Here is a 16,028-nt window from a genome sequence, read left to right on the forward strand (position 1 = left end):
ATAATTTTTTTAAAAAGCTTTAAAAGCAATGGTGTGATACCCAGAGTGTTCAATGAAATGGTTATGCACATTTGGGGAACTGCTTCTAGGATGAGGTGGGAGAATTGGCATTGAAATCTTCCCCTTCATCAGAGCCCTTCTTTGTATTAGGATTTATTGTACATCCTTGTCGAAGGATTATCCAGAAACTGTGGAAGCCCCTCCCCATCACTGCTTTAAGTTCTTCTGAGTCACCAGGTTCCTCACAGCAGCCCTCACGTCCTTGTTCCTCAGGCTGTAGATGATGGGGTTCAGCATGGGGGTCACCACCCCATAGAAGAGGGAGATGAGCTTGTCTGCAAGGTCCTGCTTGTCTGCCCCCAGGGGGTCCTTGGACTTGGGCTTCCCGTACATGAAGAGGATGGTCCCATAGAAGACAATGACCACAGTGAGGTGGGCAGAGCAGGTGGAGAAGGCCTTCCTCCTCCCCTCAGCGGAGGGGATCCTCAGGATGGTGGTGAGTATGAAGGTGTAGGAGAGAGAAATAAAGAGAACTGGGACCCCTAGAAAGATTATATTTGTCACGCCCATGCTGATGACATTGATGGTGATGTCAGCGCAGGCCAGTTTCAGGACAGCCAGGATCTCACAGGTAAAGTGATTGATGACATTGTCCCCACAGAAGGGCAGTCGCATTGCAAGGGATGTTTGAACCGTGGAGGCAGCAATTCCACCTGCCCAGGAGCCGGCAGCCATGGGCACATAGGCAGCCTTGCTCATGATCACTGGGTACCTAAGGGGGTTGCAGATGGCCACATAGCGATCAAACGCCATCATACTCAGGAGCACACACTCTGTGGCTCCCATGGCAAAGGAGAGAAACATTTGCACCGCACAGGCTGAGAAGGAGATGCTCTTCCTGGGGGTCAGGAAGCTGTCGAGAATGAGGGGGACCGAGGAGGTGGTGTAGCAGATGTCCAGGAAGGAGAGGTTCCCCAGGAAGAAGTACATGGGCGTGTGCAGGTGGGTGTCGAGGATGGTCACCAGGATGAGGACCCCGTTGCCCAGCAGGATCACCAGGTACATCAGCAGGATGAGCAGGAAGAAGGTTTTCTCCAGCTTTGGGTGGGCGGAGAGGCCCAGGAGAATGAAACGGGTCACAAGGGAGGTCTGATTGTTACTCTCCATTCTGTGTGCTCTCTGTCAACTGAAGTGAATACTCTGCTCCAAGCTGAACATTTTGCTTTGCTTTGAGTTAGGGCATCAGGTCTGCAGTCCCAGTTTGGCAGAGTGATTAAAGACAGCTCTGAAACCCCACAGAATATGTCTTTGCAAGAAAAAGAAACAGCAAAATCAATGGCAACAACTGGGAGTTAAAGACAACTAAATTACAAATTTGATGATTTAATGCATCTGATCAGTAAAATGATACACAAAGCATTGATTTTGTCCATGTTGTATCCTGTATGGCAATTCACCAGAGACTGTACTCAGAGAAGAGACTATGTTAGAGACATAAGTAGTGGGTCCTTGCCTTAAAAGTTCTCCCTTCCTCCCTCCCTCCTTCCCTCCTTCCCTCACTCCCTTCCTTCCTCCCTCCTTCTCTCCCTCCCCTTCCCTCCCTTTCTACCTGTCTTTCTTCCTCCCTCCTTCCCTCCCTACCTTCCTTTCTTTCCGTGTTTGTGTATTTTGTTTGTCCATTTGCTTCTGTTTGGTAGGTCTCATTCTCACTGAAGCTAACCTGGGCTGGGCTCAAACTCCTGATTATCCTCCTTCCTCAGCGTCCTGAGTGCTGGGATTATAGGTGTGGGCCACCACACTTGCCAAACCATTGGTTTGGTCTGGTGCCTTCTCAGAGAAAACACACTCTGTTACTCTCCAGATTTCCTGTAACACCAGCCCCAGGGCTTTCCATCTATTGGAATCACTTATCCATATATCCATCCTCCATTAATCTATCCGATATGTCTGAATATGCAGTTACAAAAATACTTGTTGATCAGCCAGTAGGTGCGTGTAACAGTTGCTATGAGGATCATAAATGACCTATGGCCTGGGCTTAGGGTGACTCACTGCCTAGTAGAGATGAGATGCATAGGGATTCTGCAGAGGACATCAGTGGGAACTGGGCTCACAGAGGCTCTCTTGGGAATATAGAACTCTATTGAGTTTTTAAAGAGAAGGAAATGTGGTATTAGAGAGATATTACAAATGGGGAGCATTTTCCTAGGTGAAGTTATACTCTGGAAATTCTAATATGTCCCTAATAGTTTGAATCTGGTGTTTCTTGAAGATAAACTGAGAAAATACATAGTGGCTCACAATTTCTGGGAACCTAGTTCTTTTAGATAGGGGAGAGAGAGAGAGACAGGGAGAGAGAGAGAGAGAGAGAGAGAGAGAGAGAGAGAGAGAGAGAGAGAGAGAGAGAGAGAGAGAGAGATTGCTAGGTTTCTTTTCCTTTTGGGTAGGCATCCTCACAGGCGTCAGTGGACATAACAGTCCTCAAGACTTCTGATTCAGCGTGTCACCTGGATTTCTGTTCCAACACTGACTATGCCTCTCAGTAATCTAGCTCAGCCTTCTCTCCTGTTCTAGGTCCTTCCCTGCACAACACTGGAGCTCTGCCTTGCAGTTCTGGCTTGATTTCTGCTGGAGCAGAAGAGCTCACTACATTCTCAGACAGCCTGCTCTGTGTTTGCAGAGCCATTGACCAGCAGAAGATTCTCCAGATGGAAGGAGCCAGCATCCTTCTGGGTTTCTCTTACTCATATGGTACTGTTCATTTCCTCCTTAAACTGCCTGAGTCTGTGGAAGGTCATTGTGAGATGGGACCATCTCCCTTATGGGTCATTCTCTCAAGCTGGTGAATGCATGAACTCAGGCTGACAGTCCTTGTAAGTCTCTTCACATTCAGGGTTTTCAGCTTCAGGAGGGGGGTTCAGCCTGGTCCCCAGTCTTGGTGATGCCACTGAGACGGCTTCATTTATTCCCTTCTCAAACTCAGTCACTGTAGAAAGTCAGATGCTAGGAATGCCGATTGGCTCATGAAAGGTTGAGGATGGTTTTTACAAGAATCCTTACTTACCTTAATTAGAAACTTCTAAGAAGGGGTGCCTGAGGCTAAGGTAGGGTGTCCAGGCTGGAAATAGTAGCAGTGACTTAAGGGGCCTGGGTTGAGATGCCACTTCTGATTTGAAGAAAACACTCCAAGTTTGTCCTCCCACTTGGTCTCCTTCTGTTTCAGGCTGTGTCCCCTAGTGAGCGCCACTACACTGGGGTGTTGATTCGAAGCCAGTGCCGTACGTGGAACTCTGCACTCCCTGAAGTGATTAAAAGTTCAGAAATGGAATGGCACAGTCAGGAAACTTCTTAACCCTTTGGGACAATGTCCCCAAGATCCAATTACACCGAAGCCCTCCCGGAGCCTCCTCCTTCTACCGCGCCTTCTGGAAACTCCCAGTCTTGCCGAGGGACCTCTGGGTAGACACGCCAACTCCTCGCTTGAATTTCTGCAAACTTCAGTTTGGCTAAATGTCTTTGAGAAGGCAGGGGGACAGTCTCCAGGGCAGCCCTGGCCTGGAAAGGAGTTAGGCTTCAGTGTTGTGACCCTGGAGACGCAGCACACCAGGCCTGTGACAGAAGCGGCATGCCATTGCCAGATCTGGACCTCGGTGGACCTCACCAGGCCAACAGCAAGAAAGAAAACCACCTGATGGCCTCTGAGCACCACAAAAGGGCAGAGACCAAGAGACAGAGAGGAAGGGACCTATGGGTCATTCCCAATCAAGTGTCCTATGAGATGTTCTAATGGGTGGGTCTAGACCTAGCAGGGTGCATGATCTGTAGAGTTAGATTAGAGACCAAGAGGGGGTGTCTCTGCACCGTATCTGCACAGGCCATACAAGATGTGGGGGTCAAGAGGTGAATCAAGCCAGGTGGTGATGGCACACACCTTTAGTCCCAGCACTCGGGAGGCAGAGGCAGGTGAATCCCTGTGAGTTGGAGGGCAGCCTGGTTTACAAGAGCTAGCTCCAGGACAGGCTCTAAAAGCTGCAGAGAAACCCTGTCTTGAAAAATCCAAGAAAGAGAGAGAGAGAGAGAGAGAGAGAGAGAGAGAGAGAGAGAGAGGATAGAGAGAGAGAGAGATAGAGATATTAGAGGAGATGAATATATGCAGAGGCGAGAGAGAGAGAGAAGAATCAGACTGTCTGCATATGGTTCATAGCACGGCCAGGGACAGCTATCTAGGAAAGACTTCAAGAAGGAGGCAGTGGAGTAGAAATTATGTGAAGGTAGACTAAACTGTGCTTCTGGTATAAGAAAGTCAAAGCTGCCAACGCCTTTAATCCCAGCACTCGGGAGGCAGAGGCAAGCGGATCTCTGTGAGTTCTAGGCCAGCCTGGTCTACAAAGCAAGTTCCAGGACAGCCAGGACTGTTACACAGAGAAATCCCATCTTAAAAAAACAACAAACAAAACTGTCAGCTCTATGTTGAAAATAGACACAGGAATCACAGAACGATGCGCATGTACTAGGTTCCTTGTTACTACTGAGTAGTATTCCATTGCATGGACACCCCAGGTTCATCTGCCCGTCCTCCTTGCTGGCTGTCAGCTAGGCTGTTTCCATCTTGAGTCTTTATGAATAAAGCTATTATTGACTGTCGTAGACAAGTGTTTTGTATACATTTATGTTTTTCTTGGCTAAACACCTGCAGATGAGGTTGCTGGATCAAACCATGGGACACAGACTTAGTTTTGATAAGAACCTGACAAGTCCTTTACAAAGGTGGTGTGCATGAGGGTGCTAATTGCAGCACAGCCTTGCCAGTGTTCATCGTGTCAGTCTTTGCTACCGTAGCAGGTGTAGTGGTAACTCACTGTGGCTTTAATCTGCATTATTTCTGGACCACACAATATTGAGTGCTTTTCTTTTAATTTGGCAACTGGTTGCTCGTATATCTTCCTTTGGGCATTATCTACTTAGACCTTTTATGTCCATTATTCTCATTTCCATTGCTTTAAACAACACGTTTTGTTCCTTATCCGTTCTGCAATCTGACCTTCTGCAGCTATGTGAGCTGCACACGGCCTTCCAGGTCATGGCTTATGTCTCTTTTGAGTTGGGGTCTTCCTGTGTCATCCAGGCTGGTCTGAGCCCTTCATCCTCCTGCCTCAATGACACACCATGCCTGGCATATGCACTCATTTTTATAACCGTGTCTTCTGCTGAACTGATGTCTTATGTTTTGATCAACACTATCAGTTTTTAGTCATTATTTTTCTCTAAGAAAAATTTGTCTACCCTTAGCCATAAAGGTATTTTTCTATGTTTTAAATTTCATAGTTTTAGCTTTGGTTTAGATCCGTGATCCACAGTGAATTAACGTCTGCATATGGCGTGAGTTAGTAAGTGAAGATCATTTCCTCCTATGGCTATCTAGGCATCTCAGCAACGTTTACTTATTTTTACTTAGCAGGTTTTAATTTTTTAAAAATTAGTGTACAAGCCAGGTATGGTAGCTCACATCCTTAATCATAGCACTTGGAAGGCAGAAGCAGAGGATCTCTGTGAGTTCAAGGCCAGCCTGATCTACACAGCGAGTTCCAGACCAGCCAGTGCTATATAATGAGACCCTGTCTCAAAAAAAAAAATCAACATACCATGTATTAAATATTGTTATGACATTTCCAAAAACAGACAAAAACAAAAAAATGTATTGTAGGGGATTCCTCCCACCTTCTTCACCCCCTTTATCTCTATCCCACTCTTTAACCTCCCCCTAGTCTCTGCTCCTCTCTCATGTCTCATGGGTGTAATGGTAATGGTCTGTCTTGTTCCTTTAAGAGACAAGCCCCACCTACTCCTCCCACTTCCCCCAAGGCAAGGGGATCTCCCTTCCACTTCCAGTCTGCATGCTCTCTCCCCCTCCCCCCCCCTGTCTCTGAAGAGGTGGCTGCGGTCATCCTCTCCCCTATCCTCCGTTTCACTTCCCTTCCATAACCCACTAAATAAACTATACCCACTTTCTCTGCACGGTGTCTATCTGTCTCAGCTCCCCGTGGGACCGGCTGTCCCCCTGACCCGCTGCCTCCCACCTGCCTGGGTCCCACAGAGGTCTTGGGTGGTGGGACAGGCTGGCCGGCTGCCCCTGCCGCCCCTTGGAGAACTGCACCACCGTTTTATCTAAACCATAACAACGGGTCCTTCTGCTCAACCTTCACCCTTCCTCTTCACCTGTTTTTTCTGTAGCAGTTTCGGAGTTTCAAGTCTTTTCTCTGTCTAGAGTTGATTTTGTGCAGGATGAGGGATAAGGATCTAGTTTCAGTTTTCTACCTGTAGAGAGATCCAGTTTTCTTAGCACTACTCATTGAAGATGCTGTCTTTTTTTCTGATGTGTGTTTTTGGCACCTTTGTGAAAAATAATCAGGTGGCCATGGATGTGACTGTTTGAACTTAAATATAGATTTTTGATTCTAGTCTATTGACCTGGGTGTTTGCTTTTGTGCCCAAACTCTGCTGTTTCCATTACTAGGTATCAGTACTGTCAGCTTTGGTGACACCTCCAGCATATTCCCTTTGCTCAGGATGGCTTTGGCTATGAGCAGGGGCATATGTGCTTTTGTATGAGTGTGTCTTGGCGAGTTTTATGTCACCTTGACACTAGCTAGAGTTGTTTGAAAGGAGGGAGTCTTAATTGAGAAAATGCCTCCATAAGATCAGGTTGTAGGCAAGTCTGTAGGGCATTTTCTTAATTAGTGATTTGTGGGGGTTCACAGATGTGAGTCCGCTCTGCCTTGTCTAAAGGTCGAGAGTTTGCTCTTTCGACAATCTTGACAACAGGTGTGGCAGAAAACAAGCTGTCCTGACCTTGGGTGTGTTTACTTGGTGTTTTGAGTATTAAGATGGCCCACTTCAACCAAAGGTCAGAGAATTCAAGCCTATTCCTGCTCCTTCAAGGAGATCACAGGAGGTTGGACCCAGGGAGTGGCTGCCTACAGAATGCTTGGTCTAAGGTGTGGTGGTTGCATGTCCTGCCTAAACAACAGAGTATTTAACTAAGGATATAGTTGCCGGATGTCTCAAGTATTGAAGCAAGTGGTTGTTCTGTTTATCCTTTGTGCCCTGTAAAGCAAGCCTTTGCAGTTGCCAATCTCGGTAAGTTTAATATTTTACCCCTCAGTGAACATCTATAAATACAATAGTTTGGTTTTACATTAGAATGTCATTACAATTACATTTTTAATAAAATAATTTATTGTAGTTCTGTTATGATTTTACCAGGATAAACCCAACTTAGTGATGATGTATTATCTATAAAAATTACACATATGTGTACACATAGATCTTTTTGAAGTCTTACTGAATTTGATATAGTAATTTTAAGGTTTTTTTGTGGCAGTTTGGGTCTGGTCCCGACTCTTCTATTTTTTAACTCTACCTTCTGTCTTGAATTTGGGTTATTTCTTGCTCAAGTAATTGATATAATAATTCACCATGTCTGGGCACAGTGGCACATCACTGAAATCCAGTTCTTGGAAGGCTTAAGAAGGGGATCTCAAGTCTGAGGCCAGCCTGGGCTACAGAGTAGTATCCTGCCAATAACGATAATGATACTTACGTTAATAATATACTAGAAACAAAACCTAGGCCTGCAGCTTCTTTGTGGCTTTGTTCTAATAATAAATTTGGCTAGTTTAATAGGTACAGAGTTGTTCAAATTTTCCATTTCCTCTTTTAGTGGTTTTTAAAATTGCATCTTTTTTCAGAGAACTTGTGCATGCCACTTAAATTGTCGAAGTTCTTGTCCCTAAAGTCAATCATGATATTCTTTTTTTTTTTTTTTTTTTTTTTGGTTTTTCGAGACAGGGTTTCTCTGTGGCTTTGGAACCTGTCCTGGAACTAGCTCTTGTAGACCAGGCTGGTCTCGAACTCACAGAGATCCGCCTGCCTCTGCCTCCCAAGTGCTGGGATTAAAGGCGTGCGCCACCGCCGCCCGGCTCATGATATTCTTCTATTGTTATCATTTGATATCTGAAAGTCAGCAGCAACTCTTTTTCACTTTTGATATTGATGCTTCACACTCTCTGTCAGTTGTCTGTTTACCTGTCTGCGCTCTTTCTATTGCTGCCTGAGTCATGCTGAGGATTTACCAGCTTTGTTCTTTTTCGTAGTAACTGTAGTATTTGTTAATGCTTCCTTTTTTAACTAATTAATTCGTTTAAAAAACTATCTTTCTCATTTTTACATACCAACCAGTTCCTACTCCCTCCCCTTCTCCTGCTCCCTCCACCTTCCCCCCACCCAACCTCCCATCCACTCTTCAGAGAGTGGGAAGTCAACAAAGTCTAGCACATTGCTTTGGAGGCAGGATCAAGCCCCTCCCCACTATATCTAGGCTGAGCAAGGTATCCCTTCAAAGAGGATGGGTTTCAAGCCAGTATAAGCAGTAGGGATGAATCCTGGTCTCACTGCCAGTGACCCCACAGTCTGCCCCAGCCAAACAACTGTCACTCACATTTAGAGGGCCTAGTTTGGTCCTATGCTGGTTCCCCACCCCCTACCGCTGTCAGGTGGGAGTCAGTGAGCTCCCATTAGCTCAGGTAAACTATTTCAGTGGGTGTCCCCATCATAGTCTTGAGCCCTTTGCTCATATTATTGCTCCTCCCTCTCTTTGATTGGACTTTGAGAGCTCAGCCCAGTGCTCCGCTGTGGATCTCTGCATCTGCTTCTATTGGTTGCTGGATAAAGGTTATATGATGACATTTAAGATACTCATCAATCTGACTATATGGCCAGGTCAGCTCAGGCCCCCTCTCCACAATTGTTTAGGGTCTTAGCTGGGGTCATCCTTGTGGATTCCTGGGAATTTCCCTAGTGCCAGGTTCCTTGCTAGTCCCATAATGGCTTCCTCAATCAAGATATCTCTTTCCTTGCTCTCCTTCTCTTTCCTTCCCCTATCTCAACTATCCTGTTCCCTCAAGTTCTCCTCCCCCTTCCCTTCTCCCCTCCTCCCCACTTCTGTCCTTGCTTCTCTCCCCACCTCCATGCTCCCAAATTTCTCAGGAGATCTTGTCTATTTCATGTATATTTCTCTTAGGTTCTTCCTTGTTATCTAGCTTCTATAGTCGTAAACTATAAGTTCATCATCCTTTGCTTTACGTCTACTATCCACTTATGAGTGAGTACATACCATGTTCATCTTTCTGGGTCTAGGTTATACCACTCAAGATGTTTTTTTCTAGTTCCATCCATTTGCATGCAAATTTCAAGATGCCATTGTTTTTTATTGTTGAGTAGTACTCCATGGTGTAAATGTACCACATTTTCTTTATCTGTTCTTCAGTTGAGTGGCACCTAGGTTGTTTCCAAGTTCTGGATATTACAAAAAATGCTGCTATGGCAAATACCCGACAGAAGCATCCCAAGTGAGGAGAAATGAGCTTTGGTTCACAGTTCACTGGGTCATCCTGGCAGGAGATGCATGCATCTGGAGCAGCTAGGTCAAATGGCAGCAGGAACATGCTGCAGTTCTCACACCTTAATAGGAGATGCATGCATCTGGAACAGCTAGGTCCATGGCTGCAGGAGCAGGCAGCAGTTCTCACATCTTAGCAGGAGATGCATGCATCTGGAGCAGCTAGGTCCGTGGCTGCAGGAGCAGGCAGCAGTTCTCACATCTTAGCAGGAGATGCATGCATCTGGAGCAGCTAGGTCCATGGCTGCAGGAGCAGGCAGCAGTTCTTAGCAGGAAAGGCAACAGTGTCTGGACCAGAACCAGAAGCAGCAATCACCTCAAGTCCCATTTCCAGGACCCACTCTTGATAGCTTGGTGACAATCCCCAAAGGTTCCACAACCTCCCAGAACAGTGCCACCAGCTGGGGACCAGCTGTTCAGACACATGAGCAGGTGGGAGACATTATATATCCAAACCATAACAGAGTAGTGTAGTGACTGGGGGTGGTAACTGAGGAAGGAGGAAGTGTTGATCCAAAGATACAAGCTTTCCATTAGATGAGACAAATGGGTTTATGTTCTCTACAACACATTATGGTGACCACAGTTAATGACAATGCATCATATACCTGAAAATTGCTTAAATAGCTCAATGTACAATTCATTCTACAATGTAGCCTATTCTACAATGCAGACAGATACGTTGAACAACATGAATATACAATAAAAACCAAAAATAACTTGTCAATCAATCTTCAAATAGGGCTACTCTTCGTTACATCTTTTGTAGAGAATTTAGATAAATCATTTCTCCTAGGAGGAGGAAGAGGAGGAGGCAGAGAATTCCTGTGCAGCATTTATTTATTTATTTTTGTTCCTGTCTATTGTGGGTCAGCCTCTCTAACCACCCACTGTTTGGTCACATGCATTAGTAAGATGACAGTTATAGTCGGGCATCATACTACATGTCTATAAGCCCAGCACTCAGGATATAGAGACAGAAAGAATGAAAGTTCAGGACAGTCTGGGCTACATAACCAGACTCTATCTCTAATAAAATAAACTAACATAAAATAAAATAATGACTAGGGGCTGACATGGCGGCTCAGTGGGTAAAGGCACCTGCTGTTAAGCCTGACAGCCTGAGGTCAATCCCTGGGACCCGTGTGGAGAGAGAAACAACTCCAAGTTGTCCCTTGACCTCCACACATGCACCATGGCACCTATGATACACACACACACACACACACACGCGCGCATTCATGCACACACACACACGTGCATGCACATACACGTACATGATGGATCTGTGAAATGTAAATAATGAATAAATAATAAATACAGTCCTTTGTTTAAACTGGCTCAACTTTGGGTTCCTACTATTTATAACTAAACATTATTAACTAATTCAGTTGATCTAACATGAGCAAGCTTGGTGCCATGATGATCAGGGAGGATAGTGGGTATCCATCCTCTCAGTCAGCGGGACTTTGTCTGCAGCTTGGATCCCAGTAAGGAAGGGACTCTTTCCCCCATAGATTGGGGCAACCCTCCCTGCTGCTACAGTGTAACACAGAATAAAGGTTTTACATCCAAACAGAGACCATGATGGCAGAAAAGCACTGGGGCTGGAGAGGAATCCACAGGATCTAGTCTCAGACAGGAGTAGCTCTGACATCAGAAGTCCAGAAGGGTGACTAGAATTTTGCTAAGGCCTGCTTAGTCAACGCCCTTCAAGTATTTCCTCATCTGGGGCCGGAGAGCTGAGCGTCAGTTGGTACGGGATACATGTGTGCCTCTTCACACAGGGCCAGGGATTGGAAGCTTTTCTCAGAATGAATGAGAAGGGAGGCAGAGAGGGAAGGAAGGAGGAAGGGAGGGAGGGGCAGGGAGGCAGAAGAATGAGCTCTGAAATAGAGCTTTGTTTCTGTCAAAGCAACCCATGAACACTGGTCTTAGAAGAAAGTAGCGGGCTTTGCTAATAAAAAACAGATCATGGCTTCCTAAAGTCTCAGCACTTGAGTGATGGAGGTAGAAGGAACTACAAAGAGAGTTGAGGCCAGCCTGGGCTACATGAAACTCCCCCGTCCACACCTTTTTAAAAATTAAAACAATAAGGTTGGAGAGATACCTCAGGGACTAAGAGCAAGTCCCGAGTATCCTAGTAGCCAAGTCACGTGGCTCAGACCACACAACAGCCTGTAACTCCAGCTCCAGGGCATCAGCTGCTCTCTACTGCATCCTCTGCTTTCCCTGGGCACCTGCACTGTGTGCACGCGCGCACACACACACACACACAGACATACACACATACACACTCACACGCATACAAGTTAAAAAGTAAATTAAATCCTTAGAAAAGCCCTAGTACTAATAATTTCTTGGTGAGGAGAAGGAGGTTGGCATCAGAGTTTTCCAAGCGTCTTTGTCACCTGAAGAACATAGGCACCCTCACCCATGGTGCCACAGGGGAGGTACACAGAGCTGTCACAGAAGTGTGTGGATTCAGCTTGACCAGGGCTTTGCCACCTCTCTAATGAAATGAAGACCCGAAGCCCTATGACTGGGGACCCTCGGCCCTCAGACCACTCACGCCTCAACCCAGAGACATCTTCCACTTTCTTGGAGGCCAATGTTTCGCCCATCTGGGTCCTCACCTTAGCTCAGTTTTACAAGGCTGTTCAGCACATGCAACCTGTGTCTTCAAGCAAGGGGAAGGCAAGAAAATTAAAGGGGAGCATTGGCAAAGTCCCTGTGTATCTTAAGAATCCCTATATGTGGGACTTTCAAGCTCAGCACTGTGTGTGAAGGGCCAGCCAGGGCTGCATCATAAGACTCTGTCTTTAAAACAGTTAAAAGGATTTCATTCAGCAAATGCTTTTGAGGGAGTGACTTTTTTTCTCTAAGCACAGACAATGACCACAAAGGGCACACACGGGTGACACACGCACACTGTTCACACACCTGTGCTGGTTGTTCTGTGTCTCAGGCTGGCTTTCCCTGAAGCTGATTCTGATGGAGAGATTTTTCATGCAGGACGTGTTCTGCGGGAGCTGTTGAAGGGAACAGAGGCAGAACTCGAGCTGCCACAGAGAAGTGCTTGCAGCACGGCTTTTGGGGATAATCAGGAGACCTAAGCCTTTGTATTACCGCTGACGGGTTATAGAGTGGGCCAACCTGAGAAGAGACCTTGACAGTGGGTGTGGTAGCTCTCCTTAGTTGGGGGCAGCGCTGTAGAGAAATCCAACGAATGTTGTCAGTCACTCGCAGACCCAGTGGCGATGCAATGAACATTTCATCTCTGGGCAGAAGTAGGGATCCAGACAACACACCACAGCCTCCATTCCACACCTCTAATCAAGACTTCTCCAGGTTTAGCAGACATATAAATCCCCAGGAGAATCTTGTTAAAATGAAGATTCCCAGTCAATGGCTGTGGGCCTGGGGACTCTGTATGCCAATAAGCTCCCAGGTGATGTCAGTCTGTGGACCATACTCTGATTGGCTCTAAGGTAACTTGTCTGTCACCTGACACTACTTTGCATGCAGATTCTCAAGTGAGAGCCATCAGAACGTGTGAGTTATAGGCTATGTCCCTCCCTCTCTAGGTGAGGCATCTGTGACTTGCCAGGTCCCTTACAGCAGTCTTAACATCCTTGTTCCTCAGGCTGTAGATGATGGGGTTCAGCATGGGGGTCAGAAGTCCATAGAAGAGGGAGATGAGCTTGTCTGCAAGGTCCTGCTTGTCTGCCCCCAGGGGGTCCTTGGACTTGGGCTTCCCGTACATGAAGAGGATGGTCCCATAGAAGACAATGACCACAGTGAGGTGGGCAGAGCAGGTGGAGAAGGCCTTCCTCCTCCCCTCAGCGGAGGGGATCCTCAGGATGGTGGTGAGTATGAAGATGTAGGAGACAAAGATGAACAGAACTGGGACCCCCAGGAAGATCACGTTGGCCACCCCCATGCTGATCACATTGATTGAAATGTCAGCACAGGCCAACTTCAGGACAGCCAGGATCTCACAGATGAAGTGATTGATGACATTGTCCCCACAGAAAGGCAACTGTACTGCAAGGGAGATCTGCACCAAGGAGTTGGCACCACCAGCCACCCAGGAGCCGGCAGCCATGGGCACATAGGCAGCCTTGCTCATGACCACAGGGTACCTAAGGGGGTTGCAGATGGCCACATAGCGATCAAACGCCATCATGCCCAGGAGCACACACTCTGTGGCTCCCATGGCAAAGGAGAGAAACATCTGCACCGCACAGCCTGAGAAAGAGATTGTTTTCCTGGGAGTGAGGAAGCCATCCAGGACCAGGGGGACCGAGGAGGTGGTGTAGCAGATGTCCAGGAAGGAGAGGTTCCCCAGGAAGAAGTACATGGGCGTGTGCAGGTGGGCGTCGAGGATGGTCACCAGGATGAGGACCCCGTTGCCCAGCAGGATCACCAGGTACATCAGCAGGATGAGCACAAAGAACGTTTTCTCCAGTGTTGGGTGGGCAGAGAGGCCTAGCAGTACAAATTCTGTCACAGTGGACTGGTTGGCTACTTCCATTTCAAACTCTGTCTTTCATCCCAAGGAATATTGAAGGTAGAAAATGCACACTCATTATTTGACTTGCTGGAGTCAACACACGATGACTTTCATAGCATCCAGAAACTAGCTTCTGAGGTAGGGCTGGTGGTGTGGACCTTTCATTCCAGCACTCGGGAGGCTGAGGTAGGACTGCAAGTTAGAAGCCAGCTCGGCTACATAGTCAAGCCTTGTCCCAAAACAAAAACTTACCCTCTGAGATTCAACTGTAAGACCAAATTATCTAAAAGCCCATCTATGTGGCAGAGCTGGAAAAAAAGAATTAAATTTAATGATGTAAAGGATATCTATGTAGTTAAGACTGCTTGGACAGCTAAAGTAATGTCGAATGTTAATATATGCTGTTTCCTGCACATTATAGGTGAGCAGGACCACCCTGTGGGTCATTCTATGTGCCGCGTGTTTGGAGACCTTGGGCAATCACATGGCCATTACATAGCTTATTGCCTGTACTTCTGAACCTGGGTCTTTCTCACACACCAAGTTCAGTTATAATTTTAGTTCCTATATGTAGAATAACCCTGTTTCGCAAAACACTACCACCACCAATAAAACAAACAAACAAAAAATACAAGAGAAAGCAAACAAAAAAAGCTCAATATAAACAAAAACAAAACTCTTGGTTTCTGTACTTCCTTCACAGATCACCTATGGCAATCTGTTTCTAATTTGTTTGCATATATATATATTTATATATATGTACATATATTTAATATATATATGTATATATATATATATTGTATATATAATGTATATATAATATATAATGTATATATATTTAAGCTCCTAGCCAAGCATGGTGGTGCACACCCATAATCTCACCACTCATGAGGCTAAGGCTAGATCATGAGTTTGAAGACAGTCTGGGTTACATATATAGTGAGAACACGTCTTTAAAAAAAATACACAGCTGGGCATGGTGGCACACACCTTTAATCCCAGCACTTGGGAGGCAGAGGCAGGCTGATATCTGAGTTCCAGGCCAGCCTGGTCTACAGAGTGAGTTCCAGGATAGCCAGGGCTACGCAGATAAACCCTGTCTCAAAAATAACAAAACAAACAAACAAACACCCAAGCACTGATAGACAGCAGTCCTAGAAATGTCACTAACCTGTCTCAGCCCCTGTCAGGACAGAGTTGGAGCAGTACAGAGGTCAGGAGGGGTTTGAGGCTTGCATGTGGTCCTAAGGATCACCATCCTTGTGTGTGTGTGTGTGTGTGTGTGTGTGTGTGTGTGTGTTTGTGTGTGTGTGTGTGCTTCTTAGCTGGTCATGATAGTGTTCAGAATCTCAGGATATCAGTAGTTTGGTGATAAGGAACAACATCTAAAGAAAAGCCATCAAAAGGCAAAATTTCCCCAGATTGCCAATCCAGTCACTGAAGTCTCCTTCATAGGGGTCTTCTCCATGCTGAATGGTTTTGTAATCTTGATCAAATGTTTGAGGGGTGGGGGTGCAGTAATTTGGTCAGGAAGTCTGGATTGATATCAAATCTGCATCTGCCTTGCTCTAATTTCTTTCTCTCACTGATCCTAAGTCAGCCTCCCAGGCTCTTTGAAGCGTACCTACCTGCTCCTTTGCAAGCTGCAACCTTCAGGGCTGAGCAAATCTTGTCTTGTCCGTCCAATCCTAGCCCAGCCCACACCATGCACCTCCCTGCAGCTAGAGGAAAGCTGACCCAGGAGTAATCTTGAACTTACCCAGCGTGAGGTCCAATCGAAGCTGTGCTCATTGCTTCCGGGAGCAGACTAGTAAGGTGGCAATGTGGCCAGTGTACCAAGGTGAGGACAGGCGACTAGCTCTGAGTCACCTGCCCGTCTGGGTGCTACCTAGCCATAACCAAGCAGGCCAAGCAAGGCATATCTCTCAGAGGTGTTCCAGCACCAGCTAGATGTGCAGTCTTGTCGTGACATAAACTCTTTAACTATTGTCTCCCCTCCTGGTTCTCTACATGACTCTGAAGGTCAGGGACTCCTTCAATCCCTGCAATCTTAAC

At 46.3% G+C, this 16,028-nt stretch overlaps 2 protein-coding genes across 2 annotated transcripts; both read right to left on the bottom strand.

The window, feature by feature from the left end:
* Positions 1-207: 207 nt before the first annotated feature.
* LOC119826487 (olfactory receptor 13C7) lies at positions 208-1,167 on the bottom strand. The gene has a single exon (XM_038347836.1). The coding sequence runs from the start codon at positions 1,165-1,167 to the stop codon at positions 208-210; it is 960 nt and encodes a 319-aa protein (XP_038203764.1).
* Positions 1,168-13,040: 11,873 nt separating this feature from the next.
* On the bottom strand, positions 13,041-13,994 carry LOC119826413 (olfactory receptor 13C7-like). Its single transcript, XM_038347718.1, has one exon. It carries the CDS (start codon positions 13,992-13,994, stop codon positions 13,041-13,043), a length of 954 nt encoding a protein of 317 aa, XP_038203646.1.
* Positions 13,995-16,028: the final 2,034 nt, after the last annotated feature.

The sequence above is a fragment of the Arvicola amphibius genome, chromosome 11 (assembly GCF_903992535.2).
Source record: "Arvicola amphibius chromosome 11, mArvAmp1.2, whole genome shotgun sequence".
NCBI classification, from domain to species: Eukaryota; Metazoa; Chordata; class Mammalia; order Rodentia; family Cricetidae; genus Arvicola; species Arvicola amphibius.

Excerpts from the sequence above, each read along its gene's own strand:
- LOC119826487 (XM_038347836.1), bottom strand. The coding sequence starts at position 1,167 with ATGGAGAGTAACAATCAGACCTCCCTTGTGACCCGTTTCATTCTCCTG.
- LOC119826413 (XM_038347718.1), bottom strand. The coding sequence starts at position 13,994 with ATGGAAGTAGCCAACCAGTCCACTGTGACAGAATTTGTACTGCTAGGC.